Genomic DNA, 26453 nt, shown 5'->3' on the forward strand with positions numbered 1-26453 from the left:
GCTCTTCTCCAGCAAAAAGGATTTCCCAGCAATCATCAGCTCCTTTCTCTTCAATGCTAGGCTTTCGGTCCCAGCCAAGGTGATTTTTCCTATGTCTCCTGGCCTCTCTAGCTCCCTTTTGCAGGAACAGTGTTGGCTCTTTCCTCAGCAGGACCATCCACAAATGGGTGTCACCTTGCCCAGCTGGCTGTTTCAGGCTTTGTTCCAAACACAATGCTGTCTTTTCTTAGCAGTGGAAATGGGCTGTTCTCCACTGCTCTCTGAGAGAATGGCCCTTCCCTATTCTGCTCATATAAACCAGCCCCAAGTGTCAGCAGCCTATTGTTTTATGGGTTCTCTTAACCCAGAAGGTTCTTACTGAGGACAGGGGGCTGGGAGGGCCAAGGTCAGGGGAATGCCTTGTCTTGCTGAGATGTGAGAAGTTGGTTCTGTTTGGATAGATTCCCCCTGTGAGTACTGATGGCAGAGCGTCAGGCTTTCAGTTCAGAACAAAAGTGTTCCCTGCCTCTAGAAGGTATTCCAGGAAGCGGTGGTGTTCGGGTTGGTTCTGCCACCATCCATGCGGGGACGGAGGCAGACTTATGCCCCTGCTTTGAACTTGAGCTTCCTGCTCTGTGGCTGCTGCAGAGTGCTAAGATCTCTAGGTCTTCTCAGTTCCAGAACCTCAGGATGGGGCTTGGTTTATAGCCCCCCCCAACCATTTCCTGTAGATGCCCAGTGCGCTGAGCAATTATCTACCCACCTGCGCCCCCAGCCAGCAGAGCCGAGTGAATCATCTTGGCAGGTGGAGCCATTGCCTCTGGCGGCTCTTGTTCAAAGCCTTCACCTGGTGGTTGGCTGGGCTGGTTTGATGCTTTGAGTGAGCATGGCATCCACCATGTGGGTTTGTTCCTAGGTGAATGTGTTTGATTATAGCCTGGCCTTGGGGGCATCTGGAGCGAAGTGGAAAGGGCACCAGACTGGGAGTCAGGAGTCTTGCCCAGATCACCAGCTCTGTGGATCAGATCTCCCTTTAGCAAACATTTATTGAACACTCCCAGTGCTCACAAACTCAGCAAGGTGCAGAGCACACACAAAGGCAGTAAGAGACAGATTGTGCTCTCATAGGATTCCCAGTTTAGTGGAGGGGGCAGAAACTAAAGTCAGAAGAGAGCACGGGGTGGGGGGAGGGCAGCGTAAGCTCAGAGTTCTATGGGAGCCCAGAGCAAAGGGCCACCTCCCCTGCTCAGAAGAAATGAGAACCAAGAGGGCTTCCTGTAGGTGGTGATGCTTGAGCTGAATATACAGGGTGAAAGGAAGCCAAGGAGACAGCAGGGGCAAAGACATGTGGCCAGGGGAGTGTGAGGTATAGAGAGGCTCAGGGTTGCAGGAACATGGAGTGTGGGGTAGGATAGATGAGAACTAAGACCACATCTTGTGGGGCCAAGTCACAGGTACCCTTACTTGACACATTTAAGAGCTTAAGCTCTATCCTGAGGGTGATGAGAACCAAAGACCAGTAACTGGATCAGATTTGCATTTTAGAAGGATCCCCTCCAATGGCTGGGATGGAGCATGGCCATGTGGGGTTAGGAGGCCTCCTAGGAGGTGGTCTGGGAGACAGAGAAAGAAGGCCTGGGAAGTGGCGCTAGGGAAGAGGAATGGGGAGCAAATATGAGGAGGATTCAGAATGTAGAATGGGATGGCTTGGATAGCCAAAATTGGACATAAAGAGGACAAGTGAGCAAGCAGGGAGGGCTGAATGTCTAAGTCCAGTGAACGGGTAGGCAGTGGTGCCAGCCTGGGGTAGAGAGTAGACACGAAGTAGCCAATCGGGGATAGAGACATTGAGAGGCTAAGGGACATCCAGATTGAATGTCCGGCTGGCAGTTGGATGTTTTGGCTGGAGCATGAAGATGTGGTTGGCATTCATATATAGGTGGTCGTTGAAACCACACAAGTAGATAAAAACGATGATCCATAGGTGGTACACGTGGAATGAGAAAAGCAGCAGGCGAAGGATAGGACCCTGGGAGACATCAGCCTGAAAGAGATGGGAAGAGATGGAAAAGGAAGGCAAGGGATAGAAAAGGAGAGGCCAGAGAAATAGGAGGGGGACAGACAAGGTCAGTGTTATGCATCCAAGAGCATAGAGAATTCTAGAAAGAGGGAGTCAGGCAGAACCAGGAGGCCCCGGAAGGCTGACCAGGCACTGTCCTTTGGACTTGTTCATGAGGACCCAGGCCCTACCCTCAAGTGCGAGCCTTGGAGCAATCTACTTCCTTCCCCGGGACTCAGTTTCCTCATCTGTCAAATGTGGGATTTTGGCCTAGGGGCTTCCCCTTTCTGGCTCTAAGAGTCTGTGAAGTGACTATTTCTGAAACTTGTTAAAAGGGAAAAGGTGTCCTTCTCCTCTCACCCAGCCAAGCCAACACTGCCCTTGAAGGTGGGTGAATGAAAACCCAGGGACCTCAGAGCTAGCCAGGACTTGGGGGGGCTTTCAGTGGCGCTCACTGTTGGAAGGCAACATGACGGAGCGGAGTTGGGCCCCTGTCTGTTCCCGGCTTGGTGACCTTGGGCAGACATTTCACCTTGTTTCCTTACCTGTGAGATGAGGCCCCTAAAACCGACCTTGCAGAGGCGTTTGAAGGTTAGTGAGAACGAGGAGCTCTTGTGTCTGTTTGAGATGGGCCCCAGGACGGGAGACATGAACTGATGGGCCCGGGGTCACGGCGTGGGACATCTCAGTGACTAGAACCAGGTGTCTGATGACCAAGCCCGCTGGGGTCTGTCTCCTACTGCGGGTGGTCAGTCAGCAGCCTGGGGGCTGGTGCAGCCCACAGATGTTTGGCCCACGAAGTGTTCTTTTCAAGATGGAATTCGTTGTCAATGCTGAAAACTGGAAGATTTTACTTAAAAACTCATATTTTCGGCCAGGCTTGAAAACTTGGAAGATTTGTCAAGGCTGAGCCCACGCTGCCGCAGTGGGGCCGGTTGGGGTGCCCTTTCTGCAGGCCCCAGGCCCATGCAGCCCTCCTCCTCACTAAGGGTTACTTGCTTGATCCCTGGAGAGGACTTGAGTTTGCAGCTCGAGCCTTACTTAGCCTGACCATTTGGCTTGAATTTTCACTTCCAGCCCTGCCCACTGTTTGCTGAAACTGCTCCGTATTTCACAGCTGAGGTCCAGACCGTGGCTATTTAGAGAGGGGGAGGCTTGCTGGAGAAGGCAGGAGAGGCAGGCAGAAGGGTTCCAAGGGCTCAGCCCCCTGGGGAGATGCTGATGGGGAAGGGCCTGGCCCCTGTGGGGTCCCCAGGGGGGTGGGGGTGGGGTCAGCGAGGGTGTTGGAAGGAGGCCCCTGGGCTTTCCTCATTCCTCCCCCGGAGAAGGGGGGAACTGTGGGCCTCACCCTGCTGGCTTGCAGAGGTCTTGCCCCCGAAATGCCCTACTTTGTGGATGCGTGGCCGGACAGGGGAGTGGCGAGGAACCGCAGCCCCTGGCTCAGTGCAGCCCTGTTTATGTGGGGGAATGTCTGGTATGTTTGGTATTTGGGTGTTTACTTCCCAGGGTGCTCATGGGTCCCTGGTGTTGAAATGTGGCTCCTCCGTGCAGTGTGGCTCCTGGCGGGGGGACTCTAGTGGGTCTGGCCAGGGCTAGCTTTGGAGCCCTGTTACTCAGGCCTGCTCATTGACAGCTTGTGTGCCTTGAAGCATTCCCTATGCCCCCGCCCCCCCTTCTCAGGTCTCCTCTGCCAGATTCTGCCCTATGGGAGGTGGTGTGTGCCCCAGGCTGTACTAACACTGCCTTCCTGCCTCACCTGGGAAGGCAGGCCCGCAATCTGGACCTTAGAGAAGGCTCCCTGTGTCCCAGGCTCTGGATTGGAACTGAGTCCTTGTTACAACCTTGTGCTGCTGTGCTCACTGCTTGCCTTGTACAGGTGAGGTGCAGAGGCTCAGGGAGGGCAAGTGACTTGCCTGGGGGCACACAGGCCACTCAGACCCTAAAGCCTATGCCGACAATCCTGATGCCCTGAGTCTCAGCTAAGCCTGGTTCTCTCCATCCATGCTACAGTTCTTCTTCTTTTTAAAAAAGATTTTATTTATTTATTCATTAAAGACACACACAGAGAGAGACAGAGACATAGGCAGAGGAGAAGCAGGCTCCCTGTGGGGAGCCTGATGCGGAACTCGATTCCAGGACCCCGGGATCATGACCTGAGCCGAAGGCAGACGCTCAATCACAGAGCCACCTCGGTGTCCCCATGCTACAGTTCTTACTGTAAGATAAGGCCTTCTAGACCTTTGCCACTCTGGCGAGTGCTAGGGGCTTGTTTTGGGGCTTCCCCCTGTCCCGGTTTCTGCTCGTCTCCAGCTTCGTTGCTCTTGTCTTGGTTGCTTCATCCATGTGAGCGTGTCCATATTTTCAATGCCTCAGGTTAAAAAGGGTCATTGCTCTTTTTCATCCTATCCCTTTGTGGGCCCTGCAAGATATATTTTTGGAAATGCTTATGAAATATCAGAATTCAAAATCAAGTCTGGGCGAAGGTTGCCAGCATGTGAAAGCCACATGGCCTGCAAGAGAGGAGTGGGGAGGGGGGGCCCTCCTGTAAACCAGTCAGTTTTATTGTTACACATTCAGTGTTACTTGTGCAATACACTGTTTTTATTTTAAAAGCCCAAATAGGAAAAAAACAACATAGTCATTGCCCTCAGAGTCAGAAGCTTCTGTGGCTGCTCTACAGTCCCATCACCAGGATGGAGCTGAAAGGACAGGGGGCCTGTTACCCTATGTGTGTGGAGGGGGGAGGGGGGCACACATAGAGCACCAGCCCTTCAAAGAGCAGGAGGCGGTTGGGCCCTAGGGCCAAAAGGCCTGGATTGGAAACTGTCACTGACCTTCCCGGCAGCCTTGATCTCTTTAGTTTGCTCGTTTGTAAAAGTGTGGGGCCGTGGGGTAGTAGGGCTGTCCTAGATGGTTTACCAAGACCATTTGGCCTGCTGAGACTCCTAGGCCAGAGGATTTGATGCTTGCTGAGGTGGGTACCTCTGTTTGCCCAAGCCCTTCTGTATCCAGGCTCTGCTATTTTCCCAGCTGTTCTAGAGGCATGGCTCCTGGGTAGCAGTGATTCTCCACCCCCTACTCTTAATCCCTGGGGACCACCTTCTGCTCCTCCCTTATCACGTGGCATCACCTGACTTCACAAGGATGGGCCCCTGGTGTCCCACAGGCAGAAACCTCCTCAAATTCCCTCCCAGGCAGGAGGAGGAAGTTTTCAGGACAGATTCAGGGGTATGGATCATGGACCCTTGGGTAAGACATGTAGGTCACCCCAGGGGTGGAACCCAGAGGATTCTCCGTGTGCTTCCTATCTGTCCCCTGGGCCCGACTGAACTGCGGCCCTCTGCTCATGCCTCTGTGCTTCTCCTTCTAATGGCTCTGCCTCTTTGTCTCTCTGTGTCTCTTTTCCCTCTCCATCTCTGTCTCTACCTTCTCTGTCTGGCGTTCCCTCCCTCTCTCAGCACCTGGACCAGGGTGAGGCAACAGGATCCCCTGCAACACAGCATTTAAGGAGGCAATCCAGCTTGGGTGCTGATCCTGCCCTGGCATGAGCTCTAGAGTGAGTGTGTCCATCCTGGGCATGGCACTGGCCCCACCCTGGCCCAGGCTCTGCTTTTCTCTCTGTCACCCATTCCTTCTTTTTGTCTTTCCGACGCCCCTCTTTGGCGAAGTGTTTGTTTCTCTCCTGCCACGTGGTCTTTGGTTTCTGCTCATCTCTACACAGCAGCAGCCTGATCTTGCCGCTTCTCTGGGCACAGGACTGAAGCTGGCTGCCCCCTGGTCCAGCAGATCTGATTTCAGATTTTCAGGAGGCGACTACAGCCCAGCTTGGTCTGCCGTTCACACCTCGTCCAGTCAGCTGTGGTCAGGGGCTCGAGTCCCCCTGCCCACAAGCAGAGCCCTGAGAACAGTCTCTCTGAGGAGGGACTGCTTAACATGAGGACCCTCTTGGCCCTGGGTCCCCTAGTCTGTCCCTCACTTCTAGGGGCATGTGTGACATGTGGCACAGAGGTACCCCTCACTTCTCACCCCAGAACACAGACAGCTTTACCCTGGGCCTTCCTGGGAATCCGGGGGAAACAGAGCCTGCATCTCGTGGGTCTTTAAATGTATCTAGTGTCAAGCTGCCTCCTTCTTTAATATTCCTGTTCTTCCAGCTGTATCTGCAGAAAAAAAATCATCATGCCCCATTTTGGGGTTCCAGTTTTAGATGTCTGAACTGTGTGTGGTGAAAACACTGCTGGCTCACCCCCTCCCAGTCGAGTGCTTTAGAGACTCTGGCAAACATCAAGGAGCTGGGGCAGCAGCCTTGATGCTGTGGTGAGGGAAGGCCGGGAGGAGGCTGGTGGCGGTGGTGGCGGCGGCGCGGGGGGTCTCCAGTGGGGCTCAGGCAGGAGCCACAGGCAGCCCGCAGGGATGAGAAAGCTGAAGGGCACTGCCCAGCACCCCTCTTATTTCCGGCAGGACCTCAGCAGCTGTTTTCCAAATTTCCTGGGGTGGCTTTTACATAGCAGCAGGAGAAGTTGGGGAAGATGCAGCACAGTGTCAATGGGGAAGATGTCGTAATGGGGCTTTGGGGCCATTTCTTGCCTTACTGGGAGATGTCAGCTGAGGTGGAGCGTGGCTGCAGAAGCCTGGGGATGGGTGGGGAGGCTACGGGGTGGAGGTGGGGTGTGGAGCTTTAGCAGGGGGTTAGGCTGAAGTGCACAGCCTAGACTGTGTCAGGATTTGTGCAGACCTGCCATAGCCATCAGGAGTTTGCCCTTGATCGAGGCTCTGCCTGGTCAGTGTGCTTCTGGGGAGGACAGGACCCCGCCCCCAAGCTTTGCTGGCCTCCTGCAGACAGAAGAGGCCAGGCCTGGTGCAAAAGGCTCCTTATTAGCACCAGGGAAAAGCTTATGCAGGAGCAAACATAGGCAACACATCGTTTTTATAATTATAGAATCCAAGCCTGTGCCATCTTTCCCTGGAATCTTTTTTTTTTTTTATTAAGATTTTATTTATTTATTTGACAGAGAGTGAGAGAGAGCATGAGTAGAGGAAGGGGCAGAGGCATAACAGGCTCCCCCCGAGTGGGACTCGATCCTAGGACCTTGGGATCATGACCTGAGCTGAAAGCAGACGCTTAACTGACTGAGCCACCCAGGTGCCCCTCCCTGGAATCTTTTATTTCACTCCTTCGACGCACATTTGCTGAGCCCCTGTGAAGTGCCATGTTCTGTCCAGGTGTTGGGGATGCTCAGGTCCCCCATCCTTCAGCCTAGCAGGGAAGACAGAAGCCTACACAAACAGAGAACTATGATGGGATGTGATAGAGACTCTCACAGTGCAGTCCTCAAAGAGCTGTGGCAGCACAGTCAAAGCAGTTAATTCTATCTGGGGAGTCCAAATAGCCTTCCTGAGAGAGGTGACATTTGCTCTTGAAGGTTGAGTAAGAGTTTACCAAGGGGGAAAGGAAGGTCATCTCAGAAGGGCCCAGCTGGCTTGGAGAAGAGGAGACATTTGGAGACAGAGGGTGATGGCTGGAGGGATTTACGGGGCTGGACAGGGAGGCTGGAGCAGCCCCCTGACACGGGCATCGGCCTGGCCCTCTTGAGCTCTTAAACTCCCAGCATTGAGCCTCTTTGTATCTGCTGCTGGAGCAGCTTCCCTTCGCCCCTGGCTCTGTACAGGGCTGGGGTGGAGTGCGGGGTGTTGGAAGACAGAGGTTGTATCTCCCAGGAAGCAGCCACTCTGCCAGAACCCGGGCTTGCTCCAGGCCCTGTGAGCCCTGAAGTGCCCGGGTTGCACACATCACCTTGGCAGTTTGTGGGCAAACCCTCTGGGCCGAGGGGAGATTGCACTGCCAGCCACTTCCTCTAGTTCCTTCCCTCTGCCTGTCGTCACGGTTACCTTGGCCTTGTTGGGGGTGAGGTTGAGGTTGGGTGGAATCAATTTTGTCCAGGTTTCTATTTTCCCAGATGCAGGTCAGCCAGAGGAGCTGTCACTTCTGGTTCTGTTTCAAGGGAGGCCAAGGGGCTGGGAGGTGCTTGGGTGTGGCGGTGTTGACAAGGTGCCTCTCCAGCCAGCCTCCCAGGAGGGGTGGGAGCCGGGCAGGGAGAAGCTCAGAGGTGGTGGAGGAGACAGGGCTGCCTTACCAATAGGCCTGTGCTCATGGCCGTGGGTGCTTGGTCTCTGGCCAGGCTCTGGGTCCTAAGCTCCTAGAGCATGCTGGGAGTGCACGGAGAGAGGCTGTTTATTTTCCTGGCCTAGAGCCCTTTCGGCTGAGACCTTGTTCCAGGCCTCAGGCTGCCAGATTCACCCCCACTGGCTCAAGAAGTGAGAGAGTTGGCAAGCCCAGAGCAATCCAACGACTTCACTAGTGGCCTCTGACTCTGGGCTGTCCCCAGCCCAGCTGGCCCTGTGTGTCCTCTAGATCCTCCTGGTAGCTCACAGACAGCCAGAGGCACCACATCGAAGTGATCCTGATGGGTCAGGGCTGTGAGGGCTGGTGGTCAGTCAAGAGCAGGAAGATTGAAGTCTGAGAAATCCGTGTTGGAATCCCAGCTGTGTCATTTCTTAGTTTGGGTGGCCTTGGGCAGATGGAATCCTGCAGCTCAGTCCCACCAACTGTCGAATGGGACAATAATAGTACCTTCCTCATTGATTGTGAGGGTAATGTGACCTGTGTGGAAAGCATTTAACAAATAGGCATGAAACAATAAGATGTGGAAAGCATTTAACAGATGTGATAAATAAAATAAATAATAAAATGTGATTTAAAAATAAATCACTGAGGGACACCTGGGGTGGCTTAGCGGTTGAGCATCTGCGTTTGGCTCAGGGCATGATCCTGGGCTCCTGGGATCGTGTCCTGCATCAGGCACCCCGCATGGAGCCTGCTTCTCCCTCTGCCTGTGTCTCTGCCTTTCTCTCAGTGTGTCTGTCATGAATACATAAATAAAATCTTAAAAAAAAAATCACAGAAAGTCAGGGTTGGTGGGCGGTGAGTTTCCTCCTTCCTGTTTAATGGTCCCTGTCTTTTGCATGGTGAATTTTCTAACGTGTCCTGGGGGAGAAGCAAGCAAACCTGGAGACTCAGGGAGCCCCTCTGCCTGTGTCCCGCACAGGGCACTCCCGGGATCTTTGGATACAGGGGGGTGTCATGGGGACAGAGCCTCAAGTGCAGAAGCAGGGAAAACAATCAAAGCCGGCTGAGGAGGCCGGGGAAGGTGGTTTAGGAGCACCAGGAGGTAGATGGGAGCCTCTGGGAGGACCAAGAGGGAGGCTCCCCCCGGGGAGGTGGAAGTGCGTGGGGGTAGCATGTGAAACCTGTGTCCATGCCCAAGGCATTTTTAAAGGAAGTGCCTGGGAACCGCTGGCCTGGAAAATAGTGCCCAGAAGGCTTGGGCTGGGCAAGAGGACAGACCGTCACCGCCCACTGGGTGTCACCTCCGTGTGAGTGGCCTTGCCAGGCTCCGAGCCTCCTGAACTCTGGCAGAACCCTCCAGAGGCCTGCCCTCCGGGCCACTGGCCCGCCCGGCCTTGCCCACCTGCTCCGGGAGGACCGGGGCGCCGCGTGGGTGCGGCCGGGCTCGTCCATCTGTCCGCGTGGGGCGGGGAGCCGTCCCCCAGGCCCGCCTCCACGTCTGACCGGTGGCTCTCTGCCCTCACAGCTAGATGAGGAAGAGGAGCGGAGGAAAAGGCGCCGGGAGAAGAACAAAGTGGCGGCGGCCCGATGCCGGAACAAGAAGAAGGAGCGGACGGAGTTTCTGCAGCGGGTGAGCGGGCCGGGCGGGCGGGCGGGCGCCCATCTCGTTCTTCCGAGCGGCCGGGGCACCTGCGGGCCCGCAGACGGCACCCAAGCCTGCGGATGGAATGCACGGGCACCTGCTGGCATCTGGCCAAGCCGCAGCCAGCCCTCGGTTCCTCCCTGCCTCCCACCCACTGCCCTTTCCCCCACCCAAGGGCAGCCGGCCTCAGGTCCCACCCACCCAGGGCCCCCAAGGCCAGAGGAGGTGGGAGGAGCCAAGTCCCCTCTACCAGGTCACACCTGGTGCTGCTGATTGACCCTTGTGGCTGCGGACTGCTACTACTCATTTCAAAACCCTGGTGGCTGCAAGAGTTGTCTAGGGTGGATGCTAATGACCTAGGTGACAACCGCCAAGTGTGCGCGGTGGATGCAGCACCTGGCAAGAGAGAAGCTCCTCCCTTCGCTGCAGGGGGCTCTTCCAACCCCGCATCCCCTCTGGCTGGCCTCAGCCCTGGTGGAGGGGGCCCCCAAGCCTCTGCCCCCAGGGAGCAGAGGTCAGCTCTGCCTGTGAAGGCCAGCAGAAGGGGTCGCCTTCCCCTCCCTCCCCCACCTGGCCCTCAGAGCGGGTCTCTGCCCTTTCATGTGGACTGTGCCAAGCAGTCCCCCCAACCCCCCTAGAGTCCCATCTCTTAGGCCTTCGCTGCTTCTCAACAATGATAGACAGCAGTGAAGGGACATGACCAGGAAAGCTAATCAGTCCAGCTTGGTAGTCTCTGGCCTCTCCACTCTGGATCACTTGTTCATTACTAAAGAATAATAGTAACAATAACAATCCATGGGTCTGGCTCTGTTCTATAGCATGCAACAAGTAACCGTGGTTGCTAACATTTGTAAGGTTGGGAGGTGTGCAAAATACTGTAAATATATTATCTCTTTATAGGCATAACAACTGTATGAGGTTATTGTCTTCCTACAGATGGGGAAACTAAGGCATGGTGAGGTTAAGTTACTTGCCCAGGTCCCTCAGCAACTAAGTGGTAGAACTGGGATTCAAGCCTGAGGCTAACTTGAAAGCATTTGTTCTTAATACTCTGCTATGCTAGCTCTAATTCATTTGTTCATTTGTTCATTCTTTCACTCATTTGTTGATTCATTGGCAAGCATTTTTATACACGTGCTAAATGCCCAGCACTGTGCCAGGTGTACTGAGGGACACACAGGAAGGAGCAGACATAGACCGTCCCACGGGAGCTGGAGAGACAAGGCTGATGTGGCCTCTGGTTTCTCTAATGCTGGGGAATATATGGGTCTCTTCTCACACTCTCAACAAGCAGAGAGAAAACCCGAGGTCACAGGTGTAGACAGTGTGGGGCCGTGTGTACACCAGCAAGCTCTGAGCATCTGGGGTAGGTAAATGGCCATTACAGGTGAGAGTTAGACTCCCAAGAGCTGGGAGCTTCCTTGGAAGAGTTGGGGGATGAACACTGGGCTGGAAGTTTTCAAAAAGTTTCTAAGATACAGGTCTGACACGGGCCTTTAAGGTGGTTGGAGTGTCCCGCACCTCATTTCCAGCCCTGAGCACCTGCAGAGCCAAGTAAGGCATTCGAGTGAGATAAACATTAGTTATCCCCATTGTAGGAATTGACCTCTAGCTCAGAAGAGGTCAAGTTATTTGCCCAAAGTCACACTGCTAGCAAGTGTGAGCTGGGATTCATTTATTCCTTTGCTTATCCATCCATCCATCCATCCATCCATCCATCCATCCATCCATCCAACCAATCAGTGTGTTGTGAGTACCTGCTATTGCACAGCAGACAAGCAAGTGATGTCTGCATAGGATTGGCAGAGAGAAGTGGGGAGTGGTAATGTGTGCTGCGAGTTGTGTTGGGCCAGCTTGGCGGGCTGTGAGAACACACCATGAGGCCCTATCTTAGTCTAGGCTGAGGATAAACTGCTTACTGAGCCACAGAAGAGGAGTAGGAGCTAAGGAGATGAAGGACAGGGATGTGGGGGGTTAGCAGGAACAGTGCAAGCAAAGGCCAGAGGCAAGAGGTGTTTAAGGATGTGATTAAGAAATTGAGAAGAATGTCAGTGTGGCTGGAGTTTAGAGTACCATGGAGAGAGTGGAGGGGCAGGCAGCCCCCCTGGTCCTTGCTAGGTCTGTGCTGCGATGTCTGGGGCAATCCTCCTTTATGCCTCTGGTCCTGGCCTACTTACTAATATCACTTGTTTTACTCTCACAAATGTCTCCATCTCCATGATTATGTAGTCATGGAGAGCGATGGAACGTTTCAGTTGGAGGGAGACACACCTTGGAAAGATCCTCCTGGCTGCAGTGTGTGGCAAGGATTGGGGCAGTGGGAAGACCAGTTATATGACTGGGGTGGTGTCCTTGGACGCTCGGGGTCTAGGAGGGGGGTTTGGGTAGTTCCATCCCAGTCCTCCTCTTCTCCCATGCTCCTCTCTTCCCCTCTGGCCTTAGAAACACAGTTGGGCGTGAGGTTTAGGACACAGATGCAGATGGCTGTGTTGATGGCCAGTGCCCACAGACCTGAAGAATTCTCTTATAATTCAGTCGTTTATTATTTTTTAAAGATTTATGTATTACTGGAGATAGATAGAGAGAGAGAGAGAGAGAGAGAGAGAGAGAGAAGGGGCAGAGGAAGAGAATCCCAAGCAGACTCCCCACTGAGCATGGAGCCTGCCATGGGGCTTGATCTCATAACCCTAAGATCATGACCTGAGCTGAAATCAAGTCAGACGCTTTACTGACTGAGCCACCCAGGTGACTCTTGTACTCTATTTTTTACCAGATAAAATATTTATAAGGCTCAGAGGTACAAAAGGATATGTGTGTACACACACCCACACACGTATGTATAATGTAGAAAGTCACCCACCCATCCTTGACCCCTGGATGCCTAGATCCACTCTGGGAGATTCTTAGAGCCTCTCAGAGTTCGCCTGCCTGGACCAGCCGAGTTCCTGAGGCAACCAGGGTGACCTCAGTACCTCCTGTGTCCACAATTACATGTAGCAGCCCCTGCACTTCTCCCTTCTGTAACCCTGGCCTCTGTAACTGCTGCGCTTAACGCAGGTTCATTCCCTGGGCTTTGGTAGCAGTAACCCCATCTCATACTCCCATGGTGCACTGCACTGTTCATGGCCATTCTCTCCTTGATGGCCACAAGAAGAAGGTGGCTCTGGGAGGAGATGAGGCAGTGCCCACTCCACTAATGAGGATTCTGAGACTCAGAGGAATGAAAGTTTGCTCAAGGCCCCACAGCAGCTGAGGTGGGACTCGAACCCAGGGCTTCCTTTGTTGCCCAGCATGCTGTTCAGGTTGCCCCGGCTCAGGGAAATTGGGGATATGGTTCACAGTGACATAGCTAAAGTGGCAGAGTCAGGATTTTAATTCAGACAGGTCTTTTGGACTCAGAAGAGGCCACACCAGCCTTCTACCCAATACTTACCAAAAGAGTTGTGAAATAGAACTCTATTTTAAGTGCATTAAGGTTACTTGTTTTTAAAAGATAAAATCAGGGATGCCTGGGTGGCTCAGTGGTTGAGCGTCTGCCTTTGACCCAGGGCATGATCCTGGAGTCCTGGGATCGAGTCCCACATCTGGCTCCCTGCATGGAGCCTGCTTCTCCCTCTGCCTGTGTCTCTGCCTCTCTCTGTGTGTCTTTCATGAATAAATAAATTTGAAAAACCTTAAAAAAAAAAAAAAGATAAAATCAGAGAATCTTAATGCTTAAAGTCCCCTGGGCCAATCATTATATTTTCTGGGAGGGGACTGAAGCCCCGAGAAGAGAATTGACTTGGCCAAGGTCACACAGCCAGTATGAAAAGCCAGAACACGCAGCCCCTTTGTATTTTTTCTCCTGCCTTTGCTGAACACAGTGAAAGAGACAGAATGTTCATTCACTTCCACTAATTCTACTCTAGAACGACAAATGGAGGCAGCTGGGTGGCTCAGCTGGGTAAGCATCTGCCTTCGGCTCATGTCATGATCTCAGGGGCCTGGGATCGAGTCCCACATGGGGCTCCCTGCTGGGCAGGAAGTCTGCTCCTCCCTCTCCCTCTGCTGCTCCTCCCCGCTTGTGCTCTCTTATTCTCTCTCTCTCCCTCAAATAAATAAAATTTTTAGAACGAAACAATAACAACAACAAATGGTTTCATTTTCTCCAGGGCAATAAATATCTACCAGAAGACAAAATAATAAGCAAAAATGCAAGCAGAGTTATTGACTTCTGTGATTAACATGTATCTTGATTAGGGAAACAGATCAGGTAATTGCTGCTACAAAACCACAGACAACTTCTACGATCATGGTTAAAAAAAAAGAAAAAGAATCTTCGGAACTCAACTTCTACTTATGCAATTAATAAAGATGTAGCACCACCCAAGAAAACAGAAGGAAATAAAAGTAAAAAGCAGTCACATTCTGACAGCCAGCTGGGCAGAATTTAGGGTATTCCATGATATGCTCTAACCTTTTAAAACCGACAGAATGCAGTGCCATTCTGCTGAATGGTGACTGTATGTGTGAAGCCACATGCCTACTTGGGTCTCTGTGTGATACGGACGTTCGTACGTGAAGTTGGTTGGACACACAGTCATTTCGAGGCATTAGATTGGTGTGTAGTACTGAATGCCGTGTGCCTGGACGCTGGCCCTTGCATTGGCACCTTTAACGCCCACTCATGTGCCACTCAACTGCTTCCTTGCCATCCCCCAAACAGCAGCCCCCTTGGGCCCTTCCCCTCGGGCCCACAGGCAGCCTCTTTCATTCTCCAGATGGAGCCAGTCACCAGGATCTGCCAGGCGTCTTTGAACCATCCTCCTCTGCTGCTTCTCCTTCTCTTTCTCCATGGGCCCTTGCTCAAAGCTTAAAGTATCCATTCCTTAAGCCTCCCTAAGCCTTCAGTTTATAAGGTGCCTTTCCCATGTGAGTTCACTTAATCCCCGCGAGCATCACCATTTTATATTTTAGATAGCTGAGACTCCGTGTAGCTAAGGAACTTACTCCTGACTCTGGTTCCAAACCCTAAAGTTTTGCCTAACGTGGCTCTAACTCCACCTTCCTGGCTCTCTACCTTCTGTCCTAAAGTGACCTATGGTCACAATGGAGGATTTCTTCTCTTAAACACATCTGTAGCTTATTTCCCATGTCTGTGTCTTTGTCCACTCAGGGCCGCCTTCCTCATGTCCCACCCCCTCCACTGGAGGGGCCAACTGGCCTTCTCAACCCAACCATTTTTTAAACTTGAGGCCAGACCTAGCCATTTAGGCCTCTTGGAAGGTCTTCCAGTCCCTGCAGTGCTGATGGGCACATAGTAAGCTCTTTCCCGCTGTATGGATCCTGATTCCCCCAGACATTCGTTGTACACGAATGTCCTCAAGCAAATGCAAATGGGTGGATTGAACAGAAACTCCTAGAGACAGAGGGTCAGAGGATTTGAGCTTGGAGTTAAAATGTTGGCTCAGGGGAACCAGATGGTCAGAGGGTTTGTGAAGAGTCCCCAAAATCATGAGTTCATCAGACCCGGTGACAGGCAGCTAAGATTAGCACCCAACTGGCTCAGACTGATCGGTCATGGACCCATGGTTTCACGTGGGTCTCTCTCCTGGCCTTCAGAGATGACTTCACCCGGAATTCTGAGAGCAGGGGACAGGGCCAGCCTCCCCCTCTGGCTTCATCCTGTTGAACCAGAAACAACCATAGCTGGTTTTTAATATTTTTCCCTTGAGCATTTTTTTCCTTTTTTCAAGGCTGTTCTCCTGCAGTGTTTGGTCACGAGGATTGCACGTGTCAGCAGTCCAGTTCCCTGGGCCACTCATGCTGCGTCCTCAGAGATGAGCACAAGGCAGGCCAGTGGGTGGGAGAAAGAATAGCAGCCCTGGGATGTGTGTGGGCCCCACTGAGGGCCCTGAAGACCACCAAAGGAGGCTGCTCGGCCTGGCCCTGACAGGTGGAGGGCAAGCCTCTAGACCCAAGCCAGGGTTCCCCAGCTCAGTTGTGGAACATGCAATCATAACCACAGCTTGTCCTTTGCCTGATACAGGTTGCTCAACTTCAGCTGTTGACATTTTGTCTAGATAGTTCTTATTGTGGGGCCATCCTGTGCGGGATGTTTATGAGCATCTCTAGCCTCTACCCACTACCCCTAGCCTCTACCCACTAAATGTGGGTAGCAACCTTCTCCCCAGTTGCAACAACCAAAAATGTCTCCAGACATTGTCAAATGTCTTCTAGTAGGCCAAATCGCTCCGAGTTGAGCACCACTGGGCTAAAACTTTGCTGGCTCTTGAGTAAATTTCAACCCTTGAGCTGCTTGCCAGTTTTCAGACACAGTCCAATAAAAATCATTCAGGAGCCTTCCTGTCTTACTGTTTTGACCCCAAGCCTTGAACTGGTATGCCCATCACCTATCCACACTCTAGACATGCGAACTCCCCCTGAAATCAAATAGCCAGCATTGCTTCTTTCCCTTGGAGTCTCTCCCACTGAGCTGGAAGTTCATTGGGAATCTCACTTGAGATTTGAAACTTTATTTTAGATCCAGAAGGATGACAGTTGATTGCCCCCCAATGGGCAAAGCTTCTAGATAACAGGGGATAAAGAGGAGGGTGTTTAATAATTTGGGGCTAATAACCAGGCAGCACGTGTTTTAGGAAGAATGACATGATTACCCTGGGCATGTGATCCCACAGGCCAATATCCCCAATGTACAATGACACATCATCACACATCAAAGCACTTTGCCACTGCACTGCCAGCTGTGGGTCACGTGTGACCCCCTCTGGACCCTTCATGCACCTGCTCTAGTGCCACTGGGCCACTATTCTTCTCCCACCCTTTGTTTCTTTGGGCCAGGGTCAGGAGGCAGGAGAGTATTGGCATATTTGAGCAATTGCAAGGAAGTCACTGTGGCTGGAGTAGATTGAGCGAGGGGAGGGAAGGGGGACCTGAGACAGGCTGGCCCCAGAATATAACCTGGTTCATCCCGCTTTGACACAGGCCAGTGTCACAGGAGTGACGGGCACGGCTGCAGAAAGTCAGTTACCCCAGGGACTCAATAGCAGGTTCTGTGCTTTCTCCAGTGGGAGGCTGGCAGGCAGAAAACAGGCGAACGCCCGATGGGAGTGCCTTGTAGCTCCCCAGAGGCAGAGCTGGTCCCCAGTGAGCGCTTACAGCCCTGTCTCTGTTTCCACGCACCAGGAATCTGAGCGGCTGGAGCTCATGAACGCGGAGCTGAAGACCCAGATCGAGGAGCTGAAGCAGGAGCGGCAGCAGCTCATTCTGATGCTGAACCGGCATCGCCCCACCTGCATCGTCCGGACGGACAGCGTCAAGACCCCCGAGTCCGAAGGCAACCCGCTGTTGGAGCAGCTAGAGAAGAAGTGACCATGGGCTGGGCGAAGGAAGAGGAGGAAGAGGAGGAGGAGGAGGAGGATTTGGGAAGAGGGTAGAGGACGAGGGGTCCCAGAGGGCCCTTCCTCGCTGCACGACAAACTTGACAAGGAGGCTCAGCACAGCCAGGCAGGCCGGGCCTTTTTTGTGAAACTCAGATCAGCCACACGAGGGGCAGAACGGCTGAGGGAACTAGAAGGACCAAGCGCTGAGACCAAAGCAGACCCTCGGGCGGGGCTGGCCTGCTGGGGCCCAGCTCGAAGGAGGCAGCACAGAGACCAGAGACGGCCAGCGAGAGACACCCCAACCCAATGGCCTCGGGCACTTCCCGGCCCCCCCACCGGGCCCACTGAGGGACCTGGGAGCAGCCAGGAAAAGCCATGAGTTGCAAACAAAACGCGGCTGGGGACGAACTCCGAGTCCAACTGCAGCCTGCCGGCCCCCAGCCCTGCCTGCCGACCCTGAAGCCCGGCTGGACGGGGTGCCATGCGGGGCCCTGCAGTCCCCGCCCCCTGGGCCCAGCGTGGGGGGCCCCCCCGGGAGCGGCAGCCGGGGCGCACCCTCGCCCGCCCTGCTGGAGTTTGCTGTGGGCACGAGGCGCGGGCGCCCTTCCAAAGCACATACTCACCGAATGTTTACAGACTGGCTGTCCTGGCAGGGCTTTCAACTGCACATGTTTTTTATACTTTCTTTTTTTTTTTTTTAATATTTTTTACAAAAAAAAAAGATTTTATACAAGCAATATATATATGGATTTCTATAATCACTCGATGTGATATAGTATAAATATGCTATGGTTTGTTTGTTACGAACAGATATCCAGCAGTTATGGCCATTGTGTGTAACTCCTAAGTACTGTAGTAGTCTCTGGGTGTTGGGGGTGGCCGGGGCGGGCATGGGGTGCATTTCCATCCTGGTAAACCCTTCCTAGTACTCAGTCCTGTATCGCTCAGTAAACGTTACTCTTACTTACTCGGCTGCCTCTTGTGGTGTCTGCCTAGGGAATGGGGTGCAAGGCACGCCCGGTGGGCTTCCCGGTTGCGGTGTCAGAGGATGTTTGGAGCGTCTGCTGTAGGCCCTGGGTTTTCACAACAGCCCTCCCAGGTAAGTGATTATATGCCCATTTTACAGATGAGGAAGTCGAGGTTCAGAGAAGTCAAAGAAATCTGTGGTACTTCCTTTGTTCACTCCACGAGTGTACTGAGTGCCTGCCCTGTGTGTGCCAGGCAATCTACAAGGGGCCGAGTCGTCACCATAAAATGATAATTATCTTGTTCTCTGCTAGTGTGGATAGTTGTTGATATTTACTACATAGTGCAAATGATTTAATATCTTTTATTCTCTAAAGGTGGCTGCAGAGTTTGTGTCCTGGCCACGTACCCAGTTCCTATAGTGACAAATGCTGGGATCCAGGATTCCCGGGTTCATTGGGCTCCTGCATGGCCACAGTCATCTGTGTTGGGCTCACCATCCCCCTCCTCGGGCCTCCCTAGGATTTCCTGCCAGGTGGTCACAAGTGAGGCCTGTGCCCAGAGTTGCTCTGAGAATCAACTGTGCAACCTATAAGAAGGACAAGACCCATTAGTAATCAGATGGGCACAAACTAGTATGTGTTGGTTGGGATACGAATTAAAGGGAACTTACATATGCCAGGAGTGGGAAATCCGTGTGACTCCTGTGCAAAGCAATTTAGCAATAACCAGTGATGCTAAAGCTAAACACATCCTTTGACCTAGCAATTTCCCTCTGAAGTATATACCCTGGAGGAACTCCAGCACAGGGGCCCAAGGAAATGGACAAGACTTCCACTGAAGCTTTGTTTGTAATAAAGAGAAACTGAAAACAACCTAAATACCTATGAATAGAAGAGCAGATAAACCGTATTTTTATAAAATCAAATATTATGCAGCAGTTAAAAAGAATGAACCAGAGCTACAGGTATCGATGTGAATAAATCTCAGGAATGCAGTGTTGAGCTGGAGGAGAGGACAGCAAGTTGCAGTGTACCATTTATGTAATCTTTCTGGACATGTAAACTGATATTTTACTGTTTGCGGGTACACACAGAACTGGATAGTAGAGGTGCAAAGGCATGCACAGGACTGCTATCAAAATCAAATATCAAAATCAGTGATGGGGAATGCTCCTGGGGAGGGGGGCGGGCAGCATCTACAAGACCAAGAAGGACACTGGGTTTCAACTGTACCTGTAATATTTCATTTACTTTAAAGAATCTGAATCAAATGTAGAACAATGTTAGAATTTGTCAGAGGTGAGTGATACTCTTCACATTCTTCTGTATGCTTGGTATATTTCATAATAAAAGAGAACAAGCCACAGCACAAATAGGTTTTGTTTTTCCATTCTTTCCTTAGCAAACTCAGGAAATAAAAACAAAATCTGAAGTTACAATGGAGTTCCAGCATATGCTCCTTGAATTGATGCAAATTTCGTTAAGTGTCTAGAGGGAAAGAGAGAGAGAGAGATACAATTACAAGGGTGTAATTATTGTTTCCCTGGCCCTTGTAGTTGGTAAGCCCAAGCCCTGGGGTGAGGGTGTCCAGGGAAGAGGGCACCTTGGGGAGTGTTGATCTGCTTCTTTCAGTGGGTCCTGGTCCCTGCTCTCTGCAAAATGAGCAAGGGAAGGCATACATTTTCTCCTTAAATGCTGACTTTTCATCCCAATCCCTCTGTAAAATGCAATCCACTGCACCTTTAAGGCTAGAAGCAAAGCAAAGGGGAGACATTTTAAAGACATGAGAGCAGTTTTCACAGGTATATTTATTTCTTCTTGTGCCAACAAATCATCACAGATTTTCTGGTTTAAAGCCACACAAATTTTAGTATCTTAAAATTCTAGAAATCAGAAGTCCAAAATGGGTCTCAATGGATTAAAATCAAGGTGTCAGCTGGTCTACGTTCCACTTGCAGGCTCGTGTGGGGGACAATCTGCTTCCTGGCCCTTTCCGGTTAGTGGAAGCTGCCCACACTCCTTGGCTCGTGGCCCCTTTCATCTTTAAAGCCAGCAATGTCCGGCTGAGTCACATCACATCACTCTGACACTGACTCTTCTGTGTCTTCCATCTTTTAAGGACCTTCGTGGTTATATTGGGCCCACCTGGATAATAAGAATAATCTTATTTTAAGGTCAACTGATTAGCAACTTTAATTCCATATGCAACCTTAATTCCCCTTTCCCATGTAACAGAACATATTCACAGATTCCGTCCTTGGAAGGCCATTACTCTGTCGACTGCAATAGGAATTTAAGAGTTGGAGGTTCTTACAGCTCTCCTCATTCCCTGGCAAATTAGGCTGTTTTCCATGGAAGCACTGTGAGGATAGATTCTCTACATGGGACGTCTCCAGTGCCTGGCACTCTGCTTGGCACAGATGGTCAACACACACAACCCATGAATGCCATACGCACAGACGCACAAACTCACAGATATACTCACAGATGTGTGTGACACAGTATAGACACAAACACATCTATACACAACACACGGATACACAGACACACACATTTATTCATGTAAGGTGTGACTGAGCATACAGTAATGAGACTGATGCCAGTCTTAGTGCTTTATGTTACATTTCTGTAATTTTGGAATGAACTTCTTTTCCATACTGGTAAATCCTCTTTCTATGAGAAGAGCTAAATAAATCATGGTTAATGACAATGTCAATTAAGCTGGGTACACTGTTTTGGCTTAAAAACTTAAGTATGTCAGATACTGAGTTTCGGGTTTGGTTTCTATCCTGCTTTGTGGACAATTCCTAAAGAAATGAGTTGTGATGCTTTGGACCATCTGTGGTGAAATTAACATTGCGGCGTCAGCCTCTACTGCTCTGTGTGATCATACTCACCTGGGTGGACAGTACTGGTACCTGTCATGCCCCATTTAAAATCGTCCAACTCCAGTTCTATTGCATGTTCAGATCTGAGAAAGTGTGAACAACCTCACACAGGTACAAACTGACAATGTCTCTCCCACCTGCCATTCCCTGGCATGCCATGTACCTCCCACTTCCTATCCTGGGGGACATCCATGGTGATCTCTCCCTGGCACTTAAACATATGCAACCTGGAAATCTGGGGGAGTTGATGCCTGTAGGATCTCCATTGACTAGCTAGGGGATGGGAACAATGGATAAATGCTTTTCCCTTTCATCCTCCGGGTGCAGAGTTCTAGGATGTACTTCCTAAGCTTCCTCAAAAGGTCTTGCAGGATTAATCGAGACCCATAGAAATGACCTGCAGAGTTGGCTCAACTCACTAGTGTGTCTTGTATTGGTTTTCTCTCCTGCCCTGTTTCACTCCCCTGTTCCCTGGGATCACTTCCCAAATAAACCCCCTGAGCACAAGCATTGGTCTCAGGCTCTGCTTTTGGGGGAACCCAGGTGAAAAGAGTTAGGGTCCCCCTAGAGGGATGCCTGGGTGGCTCAGTGGTTGAGCATCTGCCTTTGGTCCAGGGCGTGATCCTGGATTCCTGGGATCGAGTCCCACATTGGGCTCCTTGCATGGAGCCTGCTTCTCCTCCCTCTGCCTGTGTCTCTGCCTCTCTGTGTCTCTCATGAATAAGTAAATAAAATCTTTTTTAAAAAATTACTCTAGAAGTAGCCCTAGAAATCAGCCCCTCAGAATGGAATATATGGAGGGATTCACTTGCCAGCCAGATGGCAGTGGGATGGAGAGAATCCCTGACCTACCGAAGCATCATAGTTACTTGGGTTGTCTCCTGTGTGGATTGCGATGTGATATATAGGTGGGAAGGGAAGTGGTTATCTGTGGCACCTGTATGGTATGAGGATGAGGTTATAAAGTTTGAATGGATGGCCTTTTGTTAACTGTGTTGGAAGTCTTGGGGGAAAAATGCAAAGCTTAGTTTGGCCAACCATAAACTTAAGACATGCACAAAACTGGAAAACATCTTTGGCAGCATTTAAGGAGATGCTTAGTTCTTCCAGTCCCAAACACTGTGCTGAGAATCAGGCCCAGAATCTAATTGCAAAAGTGGAAGACTCATTAAAGAGAATGAATGTTTACCCTTACATTTTTTTTTCCATATCAAAGTCAGTGTGCTAAAGGGAAAAAGGACCATGAGACTTGAAATGGGGCCATTTGGGTAAACAAGACTCTTGAAACCCTAGAATCTCTTGAACCCTCTGGACTGGCAAAAGCAGCCCCCTGCCCCATACTAGAGGGGAGCAGTTTCCCTGTGCTTGGAGACCCTACAAAGATTGCACTCGAAGCAGGTACCCTGCAGCGTGATGTTCATCCTTAAGATCCACCTCTCCCACACTCATGACCGCCAGGCAGATAGACAGGATCACATGTCAGGACAGTTTGAGTAGGAGAAATACAGTCGTTCCATAAGAAAATCACTTATTCGTTGAAGGAACTGGAGGACCTGGCTGATATGGATTCACAAACACCAGGGGAGACAAATGGGAATGATTGTGCCTTAGGGTATTGGACCAAGAGAGCCTGGATATCAGTCTGGGAAGGAGAGACCTGTACATGGGAGCACCCACCTATGACTCTGGGTTCAAAGCCATGGCATTGACGCCGGGAATATACCTTAGTACGTTGTCAGTGTTGCTTCTTGAAGCTTACTCATGGCATGAACCCACAGTAAGTAAAGTGGAGATACTGAACCGTCCTTGGCAGAGAATTAAGGAAGAGATCAGAAGGTCCAGGGAGGAGGCTATGTTCACATGGGTTTGTTATATGAGACTGGAGACCCCATCACCTGACTGTGCTCCTCAGGAGGACCAGAGGAGTGTTCACGATGAGCTACTGGAGAGGGGCCCTAGCATGCTGCAGAAGCTGTGAATGGTCCAGGGTTGACAGGAGGAGAGGCTGCTGTAGAGCTGGGGCTCCCTAGGATCAGTGGGGATTATGGAGTTCCAGAATGGTAGAAGCCAGGAGAAGGCAATTAACTGGCATCGTGGACAGCAAGGCCCTCATCCACTTTCTAGATCTAAGTCAGTTCACAGAGCCAGGAACCACTGACTGCAGGGCAGGCTAGGTCCCTTTGAGGAAGACCCTGCATTACCATTACACATAATAAAATATTCAGGAAGCTTCCTAAAGAGTAACTAGACAGTGGGGTGAGGAAAGGGGAATTCTCACATCTTTTGAGCACCGTTGCATCCACCATCCCCATCGTGTTGGGCAGTGGTGGGCTATGGTGAGCTTCACCCAGTGGTACTCCGTGTCACCACTGACATGTTTGATGCATTAGCGTTAGGACAGATGGTCCAGCCTCTGGCGTTTGGTAAGCAGCTGTTAGTCGGTAGATGCCTTCTTCTTAATTCCCATCAATAAGGAGAATCAAAAACAGCTCACTTTTACTACAAGGCAGGCAGAGAAATAGCGCTCACTGGCAGGCGGGCAGGGGCCATTGACTCTCCAGCTCCCCATCAGAATATGATCTTTCAAGTTTTGATCTTTTTGTCACTCCACAGAATCCAACTGCTCGCACGATGTTGATGGCATGATGCTAATAGGACCCATAGAGCAGGACGTGGCCAGGTCTCTAGATGCCCTCGTGAGGCACATGAGCACTAAACCATGGGAAAGAAATCCCATGAGGATTCAGGTGCCTGCCACATGGGTGGAGTTTTTTGTGGTCCTGTGCTCTGGCACAGGATTTCAAAGCATCCCCTTCAAGATAAAAGACAGGTAATCGCACCTTGCACCCCACCACTGAGAAAGAGGGTCAGGGCCTGGGGAACCTCTGGATTTTGGAGGCAACACATGTACCTCACTTAGGAATACTGCTCCGACCCCTTTTGCAGTGACTTGGAAAGCCACCAGTGTTGAGTGGGGCTCTGTAGCAGTCCAGGCTGCGGTCCAACTGTCCTGGCATTCGTACCATGTCCCCATGTGCTCCGCCACCATATCACCTGGCACACCCCATGGAGCTCGAGGTTTCCACGGTGCATAAGAAGCGGCTGTTTTGAATGCACAACCCACGGTAAATTAAAATATAACTTTATGTGTTATCTCCCACGGTCCCTGTGAAGTGTATCCAATGAGGATCACCTTTCCTTGTCTTCCAGTCTAAGATAAAACCAAAACCTTAAAGTTTTTATGTTCAGATCTTCTCTCCTCGCCAGCACAGGCCTGCTTCAGTCTGAGAGCCTGCAGCCCGAGGGAGCAGTGGTGAAGGGCCTAATGACCTTGAACTGTTTGAGTTCTAGGCTGGCTTTGGTCATGCTAGTCTTAGCAAATGTTTAAAGCTGATTCTTTCATGAGTTCTTTTCTGGGTCCTCCTGAGGTTTCTGTCTCCAGGGACTTCTTTCCTGCATGACCATCCACTGGGCAGATGTATCTGTAGGAAGCACTGTCCTCAGGCCCAGGAGGGGCCTCCAGCTTCCTTCTGGTACACCCCAGCATCTTCTAGATGGTCTTATTAGACAGACCCAGGCCAGCTACACCAGCCCACACTGGCCTTGCTCTCCATCATGCCCTGCCCAGAGACACTCTCCATCATGCCCTGCCCAGAGACACTCAGGGCTTATAGACCTGGCCCAACACAACCACTCTTCCAAGGGGTTCCAAGGTAGCTCCCCCCACCCCAGTTGGCTCTAAGGAAAGGGGGCACCAGCCCCTTCCTCCCGCCTGGCTGAGAGCAAGGACTCCACATTGCCACACTTTCCTCCAAACCAATGGTTCTATAGATGTTTTTCCCATCTCTACATCAGGAGCCCTCTTTTACTTTTTAAAAAGATTTTTATTTATTTGAGAAAGAGAGAGAGAGCACAACCGGGGGAGCAGGGGGAGAGAGAGAAGCAGACTCCCCACTGAGCCAGACATGGGGCTCGATCCCAGGACCCCGGGATCCTGATGTGAGCCGGAGGCAGACACTTAAATGAACCACCAAGGTGCCCCTGGGGCCTTTTTCATACTTTCAAACTGGAGAAGGTCTAATCATCCTGGAACCCATTCTTTAAAATTTGTAAAGTCTGCACTTGCTGATGTGGCTTCCCATCTATTGTGCTTTAGTGTTTCAATCAAAACTTTAATATCCTGGGTACGTTGTTTCCCCAGTTAAAGGGCTGGCCGGGATTATAAAGGCTCCCAGACTCCTGTGACTCAGCTATAAAAAAAGATGTTGCTGTACCCCAGGAGCAGATGGTATGGTTCACCAATGAACTAAAGGACGGCTACGTATTTTTATTAAGCATCAACCATATGCTCTTGTGAGGTGGGTGTTACAGCTTTAAGTCCCATTTTATTGAGGAGGAAACTGAGGCAGCACCACTGGATTCAATCCAAGTAAGACTTACTGAGCCAGGCTGGAAGACAGATTTGGACCTGATACAAAATCCCTGCCTTTAAGGAGAACAGTCCCTTGGGGAGAGACAGAGCAACAAGTACGGAGAGTCTAGCTCCTGTCGGGTGACCCTGGAGCTGTGTCCTTTCTTCCTGAGGGAAAATAAAACCCCATTTTGGCTGAGCATACACCACGATTTGGTGACCATCTTATTTTACTCCCCTAAAGTAGCTTTCATGTCAGTGTTTTAATCTTTGGTAACTGCCCTGGCACCTCTGAGCCTCTCTTAGGTGGCCAAGGGGCTGCCCTGCAGTGGTGGCTGAGTCCTCAGGGAGGCTTTTCTGATTGGTGCCCATTAGGGTCACTCAGTCCCCGCTTCTACTGCCCTTCTGTGAGAAGAAACCCTGACACACCAGCCACAGGCCTCACAGCAGATTCAAGCTCCCTGAAGGCCCCAAATCCTTCCCTTCCAGCCCTATTACTGTGGTATTTATAGCCCAAATGTGAAGGGTATTATTATTCTCCTCCTCTGCCTTTCTTTGCCTGAAATAAAGACTCAGTCCACTCTTCTATTAAGCCAGATTTGCATAACATGGCCTGGGAAGAAATCTCCTCAGAGCCCAGGGACCAGAGCCTCTGAGCTCTGTCTTTATACAGGGTTTCTGAAAAAGCTCTGTTCCTCTTTGAAGGTACAGGGGAAAACCAGGAGAGACTTCCCTCAAATGCATTCCCTTCAAGTAGCGGAACCTTTGCATTTCTAAAGCAGCTTCTACCCCAGGCTCTAGAGATTTCCCTTCCCTCATTAGAAAGGAAAGCGTGGGTGAGTCCAAGGTCACTGCTTGTGGGTCTCATGAAATAAGCTCAAGTAAAACGTTCGCTTTCTGGGGCACCGATTTGTGGGGCTCCGCTCTGCATCAGGTAGGTGGAGGGAGAGGCACCCCCCCCACACAATTGGCCTCCATCTCTAACTGGGCTCCCCAC

The 26453-nt window shown here is 51.3% G+C and overlaps 1 protein-coding gene across 7 annotated transcripts in view; it reads left to right on the forward strand.

Moving 5' to 3' along the window:
- The window catches only part of JDP2 (Jun dimerization protein 2), a 42507-nt gene extending 22977 nt beyond the window's left edge, over positions 1 to 19530 (forward strand). For 4 of the 7 annotated variants that reach the window (XM_077910042.1, XM_077910039.1, XM_077910040.1 and 1 more), the window contains exons 3-4: positions 9691 to 9795; positions 16993 to 19530. In XM_077910042.1, the coding sequence (XP_077766168.1) occupies positions 9691 to 9795; positions 16993 to 17178 (291 nt within the window). In that variant the 3' untranslated portion in view covers positions 17179 to 19530. The remainder of the gene's footprint in view (positions 1 to 9690; positions 9796 to 16992) is intronic. The other 3 variants (XR_013386529.1, XR_013386527.1, XR_013386528.1) reach the window with 3 other exon arrangements.
- Positions 19531 to 26453: the final 6923 nt, after the last annotated feature.

This window comes from Canis aureus, chromosome 9, assembly GCF_053574225.1.
Source record: "Canis aureus isolate CA01 chromosome 9, VMU_Caureus_v.1.0, whole genome shotgun sequence".
NCBI lineage: Eukaryota > Metazoa > Chordata > Mammalia > Carnivora > Canidae > Canis > Canis aureus.